Source organism: Engystomops pustulosus, chromosome 1 (assembly GCF_040894005.1).
Source record: "Engystomops pustulosus chromosome 1, aEngPut4.maternal, whole genome shotgun sequence".
NCBI lineage: Eukaryota > Metazoa > Chordata > Amphibia > Anura > Leptodactylidae > Engystomops > Engystomops pustulosus.
Window position 1 is genome coordinate 51,900,108 of NC_092411.1, and position 19,877 is coordinate 51,919,984.

The window sequence follows — 19,877 nt, forward strand, 5'->3', positions numbered from 1 at the left end:
AGGGGGGTGATGGTTTCACTAGAACGCTCGAAACATAAAATAGATAAAGCCCATTTCTATTAACTTTCCAGTGAATCATATTACGCATATCTGAACAGTACAAACCGTATGCATACATCACACTTATTTGTCAACTTATAGAAAATGTGCCATCCATTATGAGAGGTAAATGTGCAAGTGCTGAAACCTTACGAACTACAGAAACATTTACTGTAACAAAGCACATGGAATAACACACCATTTATTCTGATTACTTTACATGTCTGCAGGAATTTGCCTTCCTTGTCAGCCTGGCATGTACTGTACAGCATCACTTTCATGCATTACAATTATCCGCAAGGATGAAGTTAACAAAACAGGAACAATACAACTGCAGTAATGTCTCAGTATTATCTCGTATATATTCACTTAATTTAAAGGGGGTTCCATCTTTTCTCAGAGATCTTAAAAATAATCAGGAACTCAAATATAAAAGAACATTAGAAACGTAACTTTCATCAAAGGCTTAATAGATTAAAAAAAATGGAAACATGTGGCAAAGGCGATATCAGAGATTTAAAAAAAAAGTTTTCCCAGCCACAGGCCACCCCCACCCAAAGCCTTATATAAAATTGATTAAAAGTATGGGACAACCCCATTGAGCTTATGAGAACTAGATCAGAGCTGATGGCGATTTTTTTATAAAAGACATACTGCAGCACCTCGGCTTTTTGCCATGATTTGCGTGCACAGCAGGAAAGCATGAAAGCTGCACTAGAATCTCCAGCAATATTTAACCAAGAAGGTCTCTACTGTAAATCATTTAACGTCTGGCCTTGATCACATCTGACTGTTGCGCGAGTCATTTTAAACCAAAGGAGAGGTGAGGGTCTAACAGCTGTGACCCCACACTGATCACAAGATCAGGATCCCCGCCGACCCCGGTGAAACCCCTCTGGCAACTTCAACCCAATCTGAGAATGTGTCATTAATGATGACCCTGTTTTCTATCACTAAATCAATTGCTTGCCCAAAGACACAGATATTCCCCTGGTCCCAGTAGTCTCTTTACCTACCAATCTGTTACGCGGTATAGTATCAAAAGTCCTAAAAAGTCGATACATAAAACATCCACAACCTTGATGTTTTACCTCTTCAGAGTGTGATCACTTTAGTCTCTCTCAAGTAGTAACAACAGTGAGTAGAGAGGAAGACCATTGCTTGGCCATTCTGAGGAGGTCCAGAGAACCACAGCCCCTCAGAGACTCTTGCAAGCTTAGTCACCTCTGCACTTATCTACGAGTGCCTGGCGAGGAATGAACCTCTGATAAATCCTGTGGATAGGTTGGGAATATTCCTTGCTGTATTGTATTATACTACATTGTAATAGACATCATTGTATATAAAGAATAATAGCCCTGCAATAGTTTGTTGACTAGCTCTCTGGCCTAAAGGCCATGATGAGATTTGTAGTTCCACACATGCTGGAAGAGTGGTAACATAAGCCTTTAATCATAGCACCAGATACAATTTCCTATTTCACAAGCTAGCCATAATACTCCAAAGCTTTGATAAGTACAAGATGCACACCGACCGTTCTACATCAAATAATTCAGCATTATGCATGTGTCTAGCCAAAAAAGTATACCTCAGATAAGAAAGAACTTTCATATTGTATTTCCTCTCCCACTGAGGGAGACTGGAAATAAAACATCTTCACAAATTCAGAAGAGTCCCCCCCCCCCCTTCCCGCGTCAACTCTCCTCACTGTACATCAAAGAGAAGCGCGCTCTACATGACACATGAAGACAATTCCCCTCAGTCATCAGGCAGGTGTCTAGGGCAGAGAAAAGCCTGTTTTCCCTAGTCCTTCACCTTGTTTGATTGCTTTTTACTTTTGATCTGATGCTGCCCTCACCCTGGTAATGACTTCCCCCCCTCAAAGAACCCACCTCACATCTGTCAGAAGGAATAAAGGGTATCAAACTGAGTCCTGACATCGCCTTTGGGCCATAAAATGTGCTGCCAACCAAAGTGTCCCTAGCTCCCACCATTTCCAATTCAGGTCCTTTTGTTCTAGTGGGTATAGGAGTTTGGGTACCAATGGCAGAATAAAGGATTATACGCCAACTGTGAAGCCTAGCTTTCCTGAATACATATCTTTTCATCTCAGCAGCTTCGTCTCTTAAATGCTCTCAACTTCATGGTGGTGGCTATGAAATACAAATTCAGCGTCTCTGATAGAACGTTTGTTTAAATCCGCTTTCCTGTGGAACAAAGGTCATTGAATGTCTTACGGCCTTTACCGGGGGAGCTTTAACAAAAAATACATTTCCAGTCACTTTTGTAGGAGGTCATGAAAGGCCAGCTGGCATGCAACAGTACAACAAGCCACTTCTTAATGGCAATGAAATGTACTTTATATTAAGTAGTCTACCTAAAAGTACTTGATATAGAAAAATAATGCATGACCACTTCCCGAAACAAAACATCAAAGCCAAGTGGTTTCTCACTCCCTCTGCCCGCTCAACTGCAACCCACCAAGACAGGAGGAAGAGATTTCTGTCTCAAACCATCTCAAATAAATTACTCCTAAGCTAAAATAAAGTTTTTCTACAAAGTAAAAAGCAACACAATGAACGCAAAAGTTAAATAATTTATTGCTCAAAAGCATATAAAAGAAACAAAAATCCATAGAAGATTCTTGTTTGAGTACACTAACAAAACATCCATCTTATGTTCGGACTGTAAATATTCAATAACGCAGATAACACATCTAGTAAACATCTGAAGTACAGAAAGAGATAATGCCCAAGAATCATTTCACTCATCAGCAAAAGAGAAGGAAAATAATAGTGCAGACAATATTCTCTTTTCATTTAAAGTAACAATATTATGTAAAGGCAGCACGGCGGCTGAGTGAGTAGCACTTCTGCCTTGCAGCGCTGGAGTCCTGGGTTCAAGTCCCACCCAGGTCAACATCTGCAAAGAGTTTGTATAATCTTTCAGTGTTTGCGTGGGTTTCCTCTGAGTCCTCTGGTTTCCTCCCGCACTCCAAAACATGCTATTAGGTTGTTTAGATTGTGAGCCCCATGGGGACCGGGACCAATTTCGCATGCTTTGTGCAGGTGCTATATAAATATAGAATTATTATTATTATTATTAAGGAATATGCATGAAGAAATGGCATTCTCAAAAAGGTAATAGGTCAAAGCATGATAAATACTACAGGGCAATGAGCTGATGTGAAGGTGTAAACAAGTGTTCTGAACAGCAATACTATACTGGTCTGGATAAATCATCTATAGTGCAGAATTTCACTATATAAAATATATACGGATAAAAATGTTAGTACACTTAAAGAAACAGCATTGACTACAACATTTTGGAACAAATCAGTGGAAACATTTGCCAATTAATTCAGATAATGAAGTTAATGCAATGGTTCATTTTGCAATATCCAGTTTATCCCAAAAGTGCTTGTAATCCATCAAACTAAAGTCCATTTCATACAAACATTTTTGGGGTGTGTGCCCTGTTGTTTTGACAGCTAATTATTAGGCCCAGGTATATTCATGGGCTGAAACCAAACTGTGATTTCTCTAACCCTTTGCCTGAGCTGCAAATTTTAGGTCCTATTTCTGGCCATGTTTGGGCATGGATGGACCTCACACATCAATGGCACAGGCCAATCAACCACAGGGCCATGTTCAAGTGCAGGTAGCCAAACAAGAAATAGGGGCTTTTTTACTAAGGGTCCGCGGACCGCACTATCGTCGGGTATTCCGACGATTTCCGCATTTAGCAGTCTTTGTATGACCAAAAGCTGTCATGGTAACAGATCAGAGTGACAATCTAAGCCAATATGGCAGCGAACTCCCACCGTCTATGGAGAGAGCAGAGCCCATTAGCACTTTACATGCACATGCAGCCGACATACTATTACGAGAGATGTTGGTAAGGGGTTAAAGGACAACCATCATCAGGTCTCTGTAACCTATTCTGTCACCACTACCTGTTGGAGGAGCTCACAAGTATACCATCCCTTACTCAATTCATACATGAATCATTCTAGAATCATCTCTTCTTCCTTATGTAAATTCGGCTGGGCACATGGAGGAAGAAAGGTATGTCCTCCCCTCGCTCATGTATGTATGTAATGTATAGTAAAGCATTGCTGGTGTAAGACACAGACATCAGCTACACAAGTACATTACATGTTCTGCTATACACATGGCTGCATCCTGGAGCTGTTGAGTACACACAGGCTGAAGGGGGCGCCAGTACCAGAAAGCACATAGAGGAGCCAGCACCAGGAGTGTCACATCATTATACTGGCTGTCAGTCATGTGTATAGGAATATCTCATACACATACAGGCTGCAGAGGGCGCCAGCACCAGGAAGCACATAGAGGAGCCAGCACCAGGAGTGTCACCTCTCTCAGGTCATTTGCATACAGCTTTAGGACCTGATTGCTTACGTTTACAGGCATGTAACTAAACTTTCTAATTGCAGTTTATTAAATATATTTAGTTTTGGGGATTCATTTGCCTGACTGCTTCTCATGCTTGTGCTGGCCCAAAACATTGTTGAAGAGAGGCCCATTCATTCCCCTACACATCCATTTGACATGGTGTTGTAATGGGGGAAATAACTACAATTCCTGAAAAGAAGTGTAACCTGTAATACATTTAGAAGGATTTTTCTCTGATACGTTTCTTTTATTCACTTTACATATTAATTATTGCAATTATATGGTTTCCATAGGAATGCAAAAGAAAAGTGAATCCTGCCAGAGGTGGGACACACCAACTTGTAGGTGTGCTTGGATTACATTCTAGGTCCTGGTGGATAAAAATATATATTTAAGTGGAGTCTCTGTACATAATCCTCATCTATTGGCCAAATTCGAAAGTGGATACAAAAAGAGTCTTCTGCTCTAGAGGGTCTGATAAATTTCAATGAAAACTCAATTTCTCCATTGCGGGCCAAAAAAAAAAAAAAAAGTAGGTACCATCCAAAAAAGGAGTGGGAACAAAAAAACAAAACAAAACACTACTATATATATAAAAAAAAAGTTACCATAATGGAAATCTTACATTGGGCATTACAGTTTTGGCATCTGCACTACTGAATGTGCTACCATTTCCGTTCTTTCCAAATACTTTGCAGTGATCAGTCTCAGTTGCCGCCATCTTATTAAATAAGCGTCATAAGGAAACGGATGAAAAATGATATCCTTGTTCTCAATCGTAATCAGCTGTGCCCTTTTAATCGACTAAAGTGTGTGTCATTACTGGTAAGTGACCATAAACCATCTGGTCTGCATGTGACTTCCTGTTAGATGGGTGCAGACATTAAATAGCTCATATGTAAAACTTGCTGAATATAAAAGCTACTTTTTTTTCTACAAGGGGAATGGAAATGTATGTACCATTTGATACATAAATAAATGGCAAGATATATTAAGAGTGAAGTCAGTAGGTGCCATTTCAGCTGTTGAGCACCTTTAACGGTTTTGTAATTAATGGATAAGATTTACTGCATTAAAAAGACCCACTTGCTGCACAACTCATATGAAATGCTTCTTGTGTGTCAATTTGTCAGGTAACTATATATTATTGAAATAAATATATAAATATAAAAAAATAAATATATACAGAGGCCGCACTAACATTTTGCCAGAAGGGTAATAATACTCCTCTCACCATTTTTAGCTGAAGAGGAGCATGAAATCATCAATATTACAAACTAGTCGTAAATAGTTCTAACCCCTTCACGTTATTTATTATTCCATGTCATGTACTAAGAGGCCGGGAAAAAATTCCAAATTCCAAATGTGTGAAATTGGTAAAACAAAAACACTTTCACGTCACTTTATGGTCAGATCAGTTTTTACGACTTTCTCTGTGCACTCCAAATGATACGTCTACTTTATTCTTTGGTTCGGTAGGATCCCAGAGATACCAAATTTATGTAGGTTTTATGAATTTCTGAAAATATATTCAAACAACATTTCGCCATCTTCTGGCGCTAATAACTTCTTCATAATTTGGTGTACGGAACTGTGTAGAATGTGGTTTTTTGCGAGATGAGATGATGTTTTCATTGCTGCCATTACGGGGACTGTACAGCCTGTTGGTCAATTTTTATTACAAATATTTATGAGATGTAAAAAGGGTGGAAAAGTGGCGTTTCCCACGTTTGTGAGCTATTATTCGTTATGCGGTTCACTGCCAGGAATAACCGGTTTTCTATTTTGATAGACCGAGGCATTTTGTGACCCGGCGAGACCTAACATGTTTGGGATTTTTATGGCTAATTACGTTTTATATCACTCCTAGGGAATTGGGGGCGATTTTAAATTTTTATTATTTTTTACCGGGGCAAATTTAGCAAGGAACACATTAGGACAGATTTATCAAGCTGTCTGAAAGTCGGAGTGCTGGCACCGCTCAGAGCCGTCAGCCAGTGCCTAAACAAGAAAATCACCAAGCGTATTTATGTATTCACTGGTCTGCCGGTGAATAGTTGAGTAAGGATACAAGTCCCAATAATACACTAATCAGTTCTTCAAATTTTATGCAATGAAGTAAATATTCTTCTACTTAATTCTCCTTCTTCTACTACAGCCAGATATTATTATATTAGTTAGCCGTGGCTTCTTTCTTTCTAAAATCAACTTTTATAATTATGCTGATGAGCAAGAAGTTGCTTCCCAGGCTGTTATACTATGCAGGAGAAAATCTCCCTTTCCACCAAGTCCATTTGCATTTCCCTTGCTCCTTACACACTATAACAACCTGTGAAGCTACAACACGGAGGGGCTCTGGTAAAGTCTTATTCCAGAGTACTTCTGACTCATTAGCAGAGTTCACTTTAGAATACCACAGTCACAGGTGGCATGTCATGAATAGCTTCAATTTTATGTTGTTGTTGTATTTATTCAATGCAACTGGGGCTTAAAGGGAACCTGTCACCTCTGTTTGCAAAAATGTAGTCATAGGCAGGTTCCCAAAGAGAGCCCTTATAGCATAAGGGCACCCTTTTTTCACCTAAAAAAAAATCTCTGCTCACAAAAGGATAAAATGAATTTTTGATTGGATACCAGGCAGGGAATCCAGCAGGCCGAAATGGGAGTGGTTCATACACTCGAGTCCAGCAACTTGCACTCACCTCCATATGAAAACCACAACACTTGAGGCCGTCATGCGCAGTGAGCGTTGGAGCCATCGCTAAGCAGTAAGCCGCAAGTGTGTGAGGAGTATGCAGACTGCTCCGACACTCAAGGGGCAGGCTCAAGAATTCGGCTAGACGGCCGGATGACATAAGGAAAGGAGGTGTGGAGTTCATACGGAGGTAAGAGGGAGCTGCCGTAGTTTTATGTACTACGCGCAGTTCAACTGGCTTGATTGCAGATAGTGAATCAAAGTTCATTTTATTCTTTTTTGAGCAGTCTTCATTAGGTAAAAAATGTGCCTTTTTGCCATAAGGGATCAATGGGAACCTGTCAAGGCTAAAAACAGCAGTGACAGGTTCCTTTCTAGGTCTTTGCATAAATCTAGGATTTGTATCAATGTCATTCATTAGGCTGTAAGTCAGTGAAAAACTTGGCTCCAAATATAGCATTATACCACACCACTATGGGTAGTGTATGGTATAAGCTACATTTGTTTCCAGACAACTGAACTGCAATATAAACTTAAGCCATGGTCAGGAGCGGCACTGATCTTTGAAGATAGTACTATTTGTCAACTGCTGACCAACCCCCAAATGTGCCGACTGTGGAGAAGAAAAACCAACAGTAAGTAACTGCCTTCCTTATGCCATTCTCAGAACTGCCTGATTATTTAGCTATACAAACACATGGCAGCTACCAATCACTAGGCCTGGCAGATAATGGCACATGTTTAGGACAGCGATTTGCTTCAGCAGTGACTTGAAAAAGTAATTTACTCAGCAAATCCACACAGGAGATAACCATAGGGCAGTCCTGGAAGTGGCTACCAGGAAGACAGAGTAAAGTTTTATAGGTTTAATTGCTCCCATTAGTGGAAATCATCATATAACCCCCTATAAAGGAAATCAGGCAGAGTTACTCTAAGCCAGTGGAAAGAATCCATGCATTCTGACAACATAATAATAGAACTAGTATGAGGACCAAATAGAAGCCATGGCATCGATTTGGATCACAACATAACACAAGAATATACAATGAATGTTAAAGTTTATTTCAACAATCTTTAAACCCTCTGGTTTTACACCAACTACTTGTAGTACTGTTCACACCGTTGCATATGCAATTTCTCCATTAACCAAGGAAACCTACAATACATCAATACCTACGGTTATAATTACTTTCTTTTGCACTCTAGAGAAATACCAAGTTCACAACGTGCAACGATGTTTCATTTGAATGGGAATTGGCTATGGGGAATTATAAGAGAGAGGCAAAAACAGCATGAGACAAAGAAATGTAAATGCATAAACACATTAACATTGCACAAGAAAACATCTTTGTACAAAACAGAACAATTGAGAAGGATGGTAATTGCAGTTCGGTGCTTACACAGAATGCTCAAAAAATATCAAAGTAAGACAGATTTCAACACAAGTTTCATCCCTAACAGCAGCTGGCCATTTATTATTGCTGTGCCCTATACATTAACACACATTAGAAAAATCCCATTTCAATGCTTTTTATGCATCTACATCTAAGCGTTTTATTACTTCAAATTTCGTTGTTTCTTTTTTTTTTTAAACCTGTAAAACAGACTAATAATTGGTTAAGGAATTAGAATAACATCAAGTTTGTATATATACACTCATCGGCCACTTTATTAGGTACTCCTGTCCAACTGCTCGTTAACACTTAATTTCTAATCAGCCAATCACATGGCGGCAACTCAGTGCATTTAGGCATGTAGACATGGTCAAGACAATCTCCTGCAGTTCAAACCCAGCATCAGTATGGGGAAGAAAGGTGATTTGAGTGCCTTTGAACGTGGCATGGTTGTTGGTGCAAGAAAGGCTGGTCTGAGTATTTCAGAAACTGCTGATCTACTGGGATTTTCACGCACAACCATCTCTAAGGTTTACAGAGAATGGTCCGGAAAAGAAAAAACATCCAGTGAGCGGCAGTTCTGTGGGCGGAAATGCCTTGTTGATGCCAGAGGTCAGAGGAGAATGGGCAGACTGGTTTGAGCTGATAGAAAGGCAACAGTGACTCAAATCGCCACCCGTTACAACCGAGGTAGGCAGAAGAGCATCTCTGAACGCACAGTACGTCGAACTTTGAGGCAGATGGGCTACAGCAGCAGAAGACCACACCGGGTGCCACTCCTTTCAGCTAAGAACAGGAAACTGAGGCTACAATTTGCACAGGCTCATCGAAATTGGACAGTAGAAGATTGGAAAAACGTTGCCTGGTCTGATGAGTCTCGATTTCTGCTGCGACATTTGGATGGTAAGGTCAGAATTTGGCGTCAACAACATGAAAGCATGGATCCATCCTGCCTTGTATCAACGGTTCAGGCTGGTGGTGGTGGTGTCATGGTGTGGGGAATATTTTCTTGGCACTCTTTGGGCCCCTTGGCACCAATTGAGCATCGTTGCAAAGCCACAGCCTACCTGAGTATTGTTGCTGACCATGTCCATCCCTTTATGACCACAATGTACCCAGCATCTGATGGCTACTTTCAGCAGGATAATGCGCCATGTCATAAAGCTGGAATCATCTCAGACTGGTTTCTTGAACATGACAATGAGTTCACTGTACTCAAATGGCCTCCACAGTCACCAGATCTCAATCCAATAGAGCATCTTTGGGATGTGGTAGAACGGAAGATTCGCATCATGGATGTGCAGCCGACAAATCTGTGGCAACTGTGTGATGCCATCATGTCAATATGGACCACAATCTCTGAGGAATGCTTCCAGCACCTTGTTGAATCTATGCCACGAAGAATTGAGGCAGTTCTGAAGGCAAAAGGGGGTCCAACCCGTTACTAGCATGGTGTACCTAATAAAGTGGCCGGTGAGTGTATATATACTCATAATCCAAGACCTATTGAGACAAGCCTAATACCAAATGTGACCTGTGACATACAAAGCTGTCACAAGTAAACGACTCCATTCATTTCTGATCTAATCTCCTAATACCTTCCCATACAAATGACCTTCGCCCTCTTCTCTTCACGGTGGTCTCAAAGACTTCCATGCACCCCCCTAACTCTGGAACAAACTACCCCGAAAAAAATCAGACTAACACCAAATGAAACCTGCAAACTAAATGTTTTTGAAAGTTACCAACAGCTTATAGTTCCCCTGTTGCTATGCTTCTTTAGAGCAAACCTGTAACCAGCAGCACCACCCCAACCCCACCATTCCCACAAACTTTACCTTTTAGATGTCTTTATACATGTTCCCCTGATGCCTCGATCCATGGGATTAGAGCTACCATTCTTCTGAAAAAGACTTTTATTGATGTCCTCTGTTCCAGTCATGGAGGCGGGGAGCTGCAGCATACAGTCAAGCTACCCTGCCTCCTCATTGACCCTTACACTGCTAATCTGGCTATAGAGAAGAGAAATCATTCTTCCTGCTCCACCCTCCCTTCAGCTGGGTTATCACTGTCGGCGTCATACTGCAGCTCCCAGCCTCCATGACTGGAACAGAGGAACTCAAACTCTTTTTTTAGAAGATCGCTGGCTCTCATCCTATGGTTAGAGACATCAGTGAAACATGTATAAAGACATCCAAAAGGTTGTGTGTGTGCTTTGTTGTGGGGTTAGCTGTTGACAGGTTCTCTTTAAGATAACCTCTAACCTTCTCATATTGTCAATGTGACCTCTTGGGGAGCTCACTCATGCTTTAAATGGAAGCTGTCAGGTCCTTATGGATGGGTGGTTTAAAATCCCAAACTGCCGCCTGTTTTTTCTCTCCATGGCCAAAAAGAAAAAAAAAACAAAACTTGTAAACTTATCTCAGTCATGTGCGTTCTGTCCCTGCACAGTGAAGCTGCTGAGCTACACCCATAGGTACAGTGCAAGCACAAAGAAATCAGGGTGCATTCACCAGCTTCTTTAACTCACTGCACTGCACCAACAGAGCCATGAGGGACCAGTAGTTGGTTTAGTGACCCAAATAACACTGAGAAGTTTTCTTTAAATGCTTGTTTTTTGCCGTCACAAAAAGTTAAGCATTAAAAGTCAGCCATTGAAATCAATAAGCAATTATGTCCATTGACTTAAAGACTATCTGTCTGCTCTCCTGACATGTCTGTTTTAGTAAATAATTGTATTCCCTGCAGGGTTGCCAACTATCTGTAAATTCACTTTTTGCTGTCTGTAAAAGAAATTTAATTTGTCCATGATTTTATTGAAGCTGTAGACGCTTGTACAGGTAAGTGTAATTGTAGTTGTTATCATTATTTTACAGTTCATAGGAAAATGTTGATACGGTCAGAAATAACAGCCATGTATCACTTACAATTTTCAATACTTTTTAGTGTTTTCAAAGTGTCCATGAAAATTTATGCAGGATTTCCACCCCCCCCCCTCCCTAAATTTACAGAAATACAACATTTTGACAACCCTGTGAGGCAACACAGTGGCTCAGACGTTAGAAATGTTGCCTCAGTTTGGCCCTAGTTTCCATAAGCCATAAACGAAACACAAGAAACATCTGGGTAGAGTTTGCCCCAGGTACCCGAGGTTTTATCTACTACAGAAAACTGAAATTAGAATATAGATTGTGAGCCTAAACATAGGCATAATTAATGTAGATCAGCACAAAATAGGTCATCCAGGAATAATAATTGATTATCTATCCACAGGACACACCATTTATATCTGATAGTCATCCCCACACGGATCAACTTTTTTCCCCCAAAGTAAACAATGGACGAAATTTCTGTGTTCCACATTGCAGTCAGATGCTGTAACAATAGCTTCAACTCCTTAGTAGTACCAGGTTTTATTGAATAGATGGTAATGATCTGATCAGTAGGAGTCAGACTTAAGGGACCCCCACCATTCATGTAAACAGAGGTCCAGTTCTCACTACTTGATGGATGCATACTCAAAGCTCCTGTTCCATACCACATGGGATCAGAAATTGCTGTGCATTGCACTTTTATGAGCATTTCGGAGATACCAGGGTGCTATCCGACACTGACATACCATCAAGTAGAGAAAAGGACCCTCATTCTCATGATAGGAAATAAACTTGGTACAACACCTTTAAGCATAAATTAAGGCCAAGAATGCAACGAGAACTTGTTCCAGTTTGCTCATTATTCACTGAAATCTCATTTTAAAAATTCACCTCAACATAACAATTCTGGAATATCTTTCATTTGATAGTAGGTAAATATATTTATAAATAAATTTCTCTACAGAGGAGTGTGTTTCTACAAATTCTGGTACTGTCAAGAGTGCTGAGCAACCCATTGACTACCTGAAGGATAACACCCTGTTGTCAATTCTTATTGCAAAATTTTCACACTAAGAGAGCAAATCATATTATATTCTATAATAAGTATATCAAGACAGATAAGTTTAGGAAGGCTTGTCAGATCTTATAGTTTGCGATGTTAAATTCATCTAAGATTTTTATAAGATGCGGTGATGGAATGCGACAACTGTGTGTCTTTAAAAACTTTATCTTCCCATTCTCAACTTCAAAAAATTTAAATTTGAGGGCGCACAGCTTCCTAAACCCTAATCCTCCAACTAGGCTTAACCGACCCCATAGTAAGGACTGAGTGACCCTATAGAAATTTAGGTGCACGGGAGCCAAAGCTGATGTGAATGAACTGCATTAGTAGTGTGAATCTCCTAAATTCCACATAGATCTGGATATAATAGCAATTACCTTTAATTTTCTTAATTGTTCTCTTGAAGTTTGAATACAATTTTATTTTCTAGGAAACTCTGAACACTTAGGCCGCCTACCAGTGGATCAAGCAGGTATGATTTACAGAACAGGATACTCTTGATGTTAAATCCACAGAGACAGAAATTATGTTAAGAGGGAAATAAATGTACCTTCACTAAGCCTTTTAACTTCCACAATCCACAGCAAAGAGCTGCTAAAAGGAAGGGTTTTGATTAAAGGCTTTGGTTAGTACTACACGGATGAATACAACCTCAATTTGAAGCCAGACCAAGTATAGTTCATGTGGCAGATAAAACATTTTCCAACAGCTGCTAAAGCGTTCAAGAGAAAATGATGCATGATGTCCATCGACTGCGGCAGTTAATAACTTCGCTGGAAAACGGTATCAGAGCATTATCACCGGCCAGGGACACATACAGTACCTACTAGATATTAGAAATAGTAGGAATTCCAACAGAGTTTGTAATAAGGAGAAGGGAACAGAAGAATCTTAGATACCTACTAAAATCCATCTTGCCAAATTTGCCTTCTTCAGGATTTTTCCAGTTCAGACAAACCTTGACTCATGATGGCCTCATGCACAAAAGCAGGTGTGTATCAAGCCCGGAAACAAGTGCCATGGGGGGAGAGTTATCATAAGGTTCTGAGGTAAAACTTTTCTAGTTGCCCATGGAAACCAATAGAAAAGTTGCAATGGGCAACTAGAATAGTCCTTAGAGACTTCTGCTAGATTTCCCCCATGATCCGTTGTTGACAGCAAGTGTGTAACCGTCTCGCGAGATCAGCTCACATGCCAATGACAGTAAAATAAACTGCCCAAGTAATAACACCTCAAAACATGGGGCTGTAATAATCACAGTCATGTGCATGAGCCCATAGAAATACTTGAGGATGGGTGCTAGCCACTGAAACATCAAACTATGTTGATGTGCATAAGGTCTAAATGGTTAGCTGGCGCCACCAAAATTTTTAGGTTAAACCAAAGTTCCTCACTTATGTTATTTTGAGCAATCCCAAATTCCTTTCTGAAGATGTCTTTTGTAGATACAAAACTTTGTTTCTGGAAGGGAATAGGTTATTCCTTTCTTTCCATTATATTCATTGGCTTCACAAGGTGCTGACCTACCCTGTTAATTTTTCTTTGTATTATTACAAAAGTACAATTGCAGAATATGATGGAGGTCTTTAATTATAGCCATGTGAATGGACATAGCTGACACATGCATACACATTGGGGGGGTGGGGTCATCATCACGAATTGTACACCTGAATACTGGCCTACAACCTGTGACTTGGTTGCATTTCCTGATGCAGAGCCAGGAATTGCAAATATCCCCTCTTTTACAAACACGTGGACTGGGAGAGGGTTGTGGCGCTACAGGCTGCACAAGGTCCAGACAAAAGCTTTAGCGCATTTCTACGCCAGATGCAGAACTGTGCCAGGCACACTATAATGCGCCCAACATGGAAACCTGTCAAGAGGCCGTACCATCTTTATCCAGCACGCCCAAGAGTGGGGCCAACATCAAGCACTGGTGCACGGTGCGCCATTGATTGATAAATCCGCCCCTTGACTCATCCTCAAAAAATATTATATAAAATTGACATCTTCTGTTTCTTAGTGTAGTAGTATTCGAGTGAGGTGTATCTTTTGACTGTATTCTTACAAACCCACAATAAAACAAACAGGTTTAACCAGAACAGATCCTTGAGGACCATAGCTGATAAGTCACAGCTTTGTAAAAAATTGAAAAAACAGAAGTTACTCACCGGTAATGATGTTTCCTCGTACCACGACGGCACCAACCAGAGAGAGGGATCCGCCCCCAGGGACAGGAAACCTGAGCTTAAAAATCGTGCTCCTCCTATCCTGCCTCAGTGGGTTACAGAGACTTGGAAGAGATTCATCGTTAATACATCAGAAAAACATTTTCCATGCATGCGTAGTATGTGGATATATACCCATATACGTGCGTATATGAATATTAAACGTATATATACAAAAATTTTTTTTTTTTTTTTTTTTTTTTTTTTTTTGCGACACCCAATTGACCGACACCAAGAAAAAAGTAGGAAATAACACCCGGGTGGGAATATACCAGGTGCCGTCGTGGTACGAGGAAACATCATTACCGGTGAGTAACTTCTGTTTTCCCCAGCACCACGACGGCACCAACCAGAGAGATTTTCAGAGACGAAAACTTCAGGGAGGGATAATAGAGGAGAGAACCTTCCTCCCGAAAGAAAGGTCGAGAGAACCCGCCACATCCAACCTATAGTGTTTAAAGAAGGTGTGGGGGGAAGACCAACATGCAGCTTGACATATCTGTTCTAATGAGGCATGTCTGAACTCTGCCCATGATGTAGCCAGAGCTCTGGTAGAATGGGCATGAATTTTTTCTGGAATAGCTCTTTCGGCTACTTCATATGCTAACTGGATGGTAGCCCTGATCCATCTAGCGATAACCGTTGATGATGCACTTTTCCCCTTGTTCTTCCCTGAAAAGAGAACAAACAGACTATCTGTCTTACGGAATGATTCTGAATTCCCCAAATATTGAAGTACACTACGCCTGACATCTAGATTATGAAAGGTCTTTTCTTTATCTGACTTAGGCTTTGAGCAAAAGGAAGGAAGCACTATATCCTGAGATCTATGGAAGTCTGAGACTACCTTCGGAAGGAATTTGGGATCAGGTCTCAATACAATTTTATCTGGGAATAAATTAAAGTATGGAGGTCTACAGGATAGTGCAGTAATCTCGCTTACCCTCCTAGCAGATGTGATAGCTACTAAAAATACTACTTTGAGGGTAAGTAGTTTTGAAGAGAGTACCTCTAAGGGTTCAAAAGGAGGACCTGACAGAGCCTTTAATACTAAGGATAAATCCCAGGGTGGAAAACTTGACCTAGCAGTAGGGCGGAGTCTTACGGAGGCTTTAACAAATCTAGACACCCAAGGATGGTTGGCTATGTCCTGGTCAAACAGAGCTGCAAGGGCCGACACCTGGACTTTTAGGGTGGACGGTTTCAGCCCTTTTTCTAGTCCTAGCTGTAAGAACCCCAGAATGTTACCGAAATCTGGCCTACACATATCAATTGGTCTCTGACCCATAAACCTAAAGAACGCTTTCCATGTTCTTAAGTAAATCCTGTAGGTGATGGGTTTTCTACTTTTTTGAAGGGTCGAAATGACTTGACCTGACAGACCCTTTTTTTCAAGAATTAACCTCTCAATAGCCATGCCGTAAGATGCAGCCCCCTCACTTCCGGATGACAGATAGGACCCTGGGATAACAAGTCTTTCCACTCTGGCAGGACCCATGGATCTGCTACTGTCATGTCTCTCAGACTCGAAAACCAGGCACGGCGAGGCCAAAAGGGGGCAATGAGGATGACTTTCGCCCCTTCCCGTTTTATTTTCCCTAGAGTTCTGGGAATTAAGACCATTGGGGGGAAGGCGTATAATAGGTGATGGTCTCCCCAATTTTGGGAAAAGGCATCTATTGCTAACGGACGATCCCTGCAATCTATGGAGAAAAAACGATTCACCTTTCGGTTTTCCCTGCTGGCAAAAAGGTCTATTTCTGGGACCCCCCATCTTTTGGTTATCAGGTTGAAGATCTCCCCATTGAGGACCCATTCTCCCTGTCGGATGACGTTGCGACTCAAGAAGTCTGCTTGGGTATTTTCCACCCCCCTTATGTGTATCGCCTTTAGGGATGCTAGGTGAGACTCTGCTAGGTGAAAAATGTGAGAGGTTATCTCCATGAGTTGTGGACCTCTTGTTCCCCCCTGCTTGTTTATATAGGCTACTGCCGAAGTGTTGTCTGACCTTACTACAACGTTTTTGTCCCTCAGGAATGGAAGAGCTGCTTCCAGCCCCTTTAGTATAGCCCGTAACTCTTTGTTGTTTGATGAAAGGGTTGCCTCCTGAGTGCTCCAATGGCCCTGAAAAATTCTGCCTTCCATGTGAGCTCCCCAACCCCCCGGGCTTGCGTCTGTAGTAACAGTTTTTTCTGACTCTACAACCCAGGGGAGGCCCTGCTCTAAGTTTGCCCGATTCAACCACCAACTTAGAGATTCTTTTACTAATTCTGGAATGTGTATCTTTCTGTCTAAGGAAGAAGGATTGTTGTCCCAAATTTGAAGAAGGAAATACTGTAAGGTTCTTGTGTGAAACTGAGCCCAGGGAACTGCGGGGATGGTGGCCACTAGACTCCCCAGAAGGGACATACCTTCCCTGATGGTTGTCTGTGAGGACCTTTTTATGTTCATTATTTTTTCCCTTATTTTCCCCTGTTTCTCTCTGGAAAGAAAGGTTTTTTGGTAATTTGAGTCTAGGAGAACCCCCAGAAAGAGTTTCTGTTGGGATGGGATCATTTCTGACTTTTCCACATTTACTAGCCATCCCAGAAAATTCAGAATTTTTCGGACCCTGATCACTTGGCCCTCTACCGCTTCTACTGAAGGCCCCACCAGCAGAAAATCGTCCAGGTAAGGTATAAAAAGCCCCTGATCTAGTCTGATGAAGGCCGACATCTCTGAAACAATTTTTGTAAACACCCTTGGCGCAATGGCGATACCAAAAGGGAGGGCTCTGTACTGGAAATGTATTATCTTTTGACCTAACTGAATCGCAAATCTTAGATACTTCTGATAATCCGGGTGAATAGGTACATGGTAATAGGCGTCTGTAAGGTCGATTGACGCCATAAAACACCCCGGATATAACAGATTTACCGCGGATTTTAGCGTTTCCATCTTGAAGCTTGGTACCTGTAAGAAACTGTTTAATTCTCTCAAATTTATGATAGTTCTTAGGGCCCCACTTGGTTTTTTTACCCAGAATAGGGTCGAGTAGAATCCTATCTGTTCTTCCCCTAATGGGACTGGGCACAGTACCTTTTTGGAGAGCAATTCGGTTACTTCCGCCATCATCATGCTGCCTTTTTCCCCCGATGGGATTCTTGTTATCCTGAACTTCTGAGGAGGAAAGTTCTTGAAGTTCAGCTTTATCCCCCCGGATATGGTATTGAGAATCCACCGACTGCATGAAATGTGTTTCCAGGCAGGGAGGAAGTGGGACAATCTTCCCCCCACCTGGGGCCTCGCGTCATTGTGGTCGGAAAGTGGACTGCTTAGACTGCGAGTGCTGTTGTCCAAACAAATAACCCCTAGTTGGCTGAGTGGGTCTGGGTGGACCTGGTCTGCTTTCCCTCTCCCTCCTTTGGTACCTTGATCTCCGAAAGGACCGAAAGGATCTGGGTCTATTAGGGGTAGAGGTAGTGGGAAAACCCTTCTTTTTGTCACCTGCTTTTTCCAGCAGATCATCCAAGATGGGCCCAAACAAAAAATTACCATCGCAGGGAATGCCGCATAGTTTACCCCTAGAGGCCATATCCCCTGACCAGTTCTTTAACCATAAAGCCCTTCTGGCTGAGTTAGACAAGGCTGCGGATCTAGCTGAAAGTCTTAACACATCTACAGAGGCATCGGCTAGTAGAGCCGCCCCTTTTTGGATACCTGCTATTGAGGTTTTAAGGGATTCCCTAGGGACTTTGTTCTGGATATCCCCTCCAAGCTGGTCTAACCATAACAGGAGTGAACGAGCCACACAGGTTGCCGCCACTGCTGGTCTGAAGGAAGTGGTCGCATATTCCCATGATTTCTTGAGAAACCCTTCTGCTTTTCTATCCATGGGATCTTTTAAGGCATTAATATCCTCAAAAGGTAAAGAGGCACCACGAGAAATTTTAATAATGGAGGCATCCACTTTTGGTGGCAGACCCCAGCTGGACGTAGCGTTGTCATCAAAGGGGTATTTCCTCTTAATAGCCCTAGGAATATAGGATTTCTTATCGGGGCTCTGCCATTCTTTTGAGATCAGGGAACGAATGGTATCATGGATAGGAAAGGTACGCCTTTTCCTCTCCGACAGTCCCTCAAACATTATGTCTTGCACTGATTTATGAGGTTTTTTCTCCTCTATGTTCATGGAGGATCTAACCATTCTCAATAGCCCTTCCGTATCCTCTGCCAAAAATAAAGGACGTCCCGACAATTCCTCTTCTGAGGCTGAAGAATCGTCCCCTTTTTCTCCTTCCTCTTCTGACACGGATAACATTTCCATGGGAGTAGCCGAGGAAGGACCTGGGAGGTCTTTATTTATGAAGGCAGGTTGTTGGTCAATCATATTTTTAACCGACACCTGCACTTCCTCTCTAATAACAGTCCGCAAAGATTCCAACCAAGAAGCAGACTCTTCTGCCATAATTTTTGAGATGCATGAAGGACATGTACTTTTCTCATGGTTCACAGGCAATTTTCTACTACAGATCTTACAATCCCTGTGGTGGGTTTTTTTAGTGGCTTTTTTGGGGACCTCTTCTCCCTAAAAGCAGTTTTTAGAAAATTTGCATCAGTGTCAGAATAATCACAGTACAGAAACAGTAAGGACACTCACCACCCTGAATTACCGGAGTCGGGGTCCTCAGGGGCTCAGGGGCATCACGTCTTTCCGCCATGTTGAAAGAGTGTCAGAGCGCCGTCCACGAGAAAGCCCCGGTCTTTTTATCAAGGAGGCTCCGCCCCCTCCCTTCCGGCACGGTCCTGGCTCTTATGGGTTATTAAAACTCCTTAAGAGCCTCAAAACAAAGCCAAAAACTAACTTTTGCCGGCGTTTCACTTACCCAAGGAGGAGTGCTACAATCCCTGGGCTCCTCCTGGATCTTGCCGCGTGTCGGCGAGACGCGGCTCCGCGAACCGGAAGTACAACGTCCTTACTTCCGGTCGCGCTCCATCATGCGCCAGCACAGGCGTGCGTGCGCCCGATCCCGGACGGAGGTGATCAACCACGGGTGCAGCTCCCTGACTGGAGGCCTCCGCTGGTAAGTAAGCTAAAACCGAACCGCCAACCAGCGGTTCTAGAAAAAAACAAACAGAGAGCTCAGGTCCCTTCCAGGGACAGGAAACCACTGAGGCAGGATAGGAGGAG

At 41.9% G+C, this 19,877-nt stretch overlaps 1 protein-coding gene across 4 annotated transcripts in view; it reads right to left on the reverse strand.

Moving 5' to 3' along the window:
* Positions 1 to 19,877, reverse strand: part of FBXL17 (F-box and leucine rich repeat protein 17) — a 469,629-nt gene that overhangs the window by 409,494 nt on the left and 40,258 nt on the right. Inside the window, exon 5 of one of the 4 annotated variants that reach the window (XM_072140442.1) lies at positions 2,707 to 3,110. The exons of the other annotated variants lie outside the window; for them this stretch is intronic. Within the exon in view, the coding sequence (XP_071996543.1) occupies positions 2,985 to 3,110 (126 nt within the window). The 3' untranslated portion in view covers positions 2,707 to 2,984. Of the gene's footprint in view, positions 1 to 2,706; positions 3,111 to 19,877 lie in introns of those variants that run through there. 4 annotated transcript variants of the gene reach the window in all.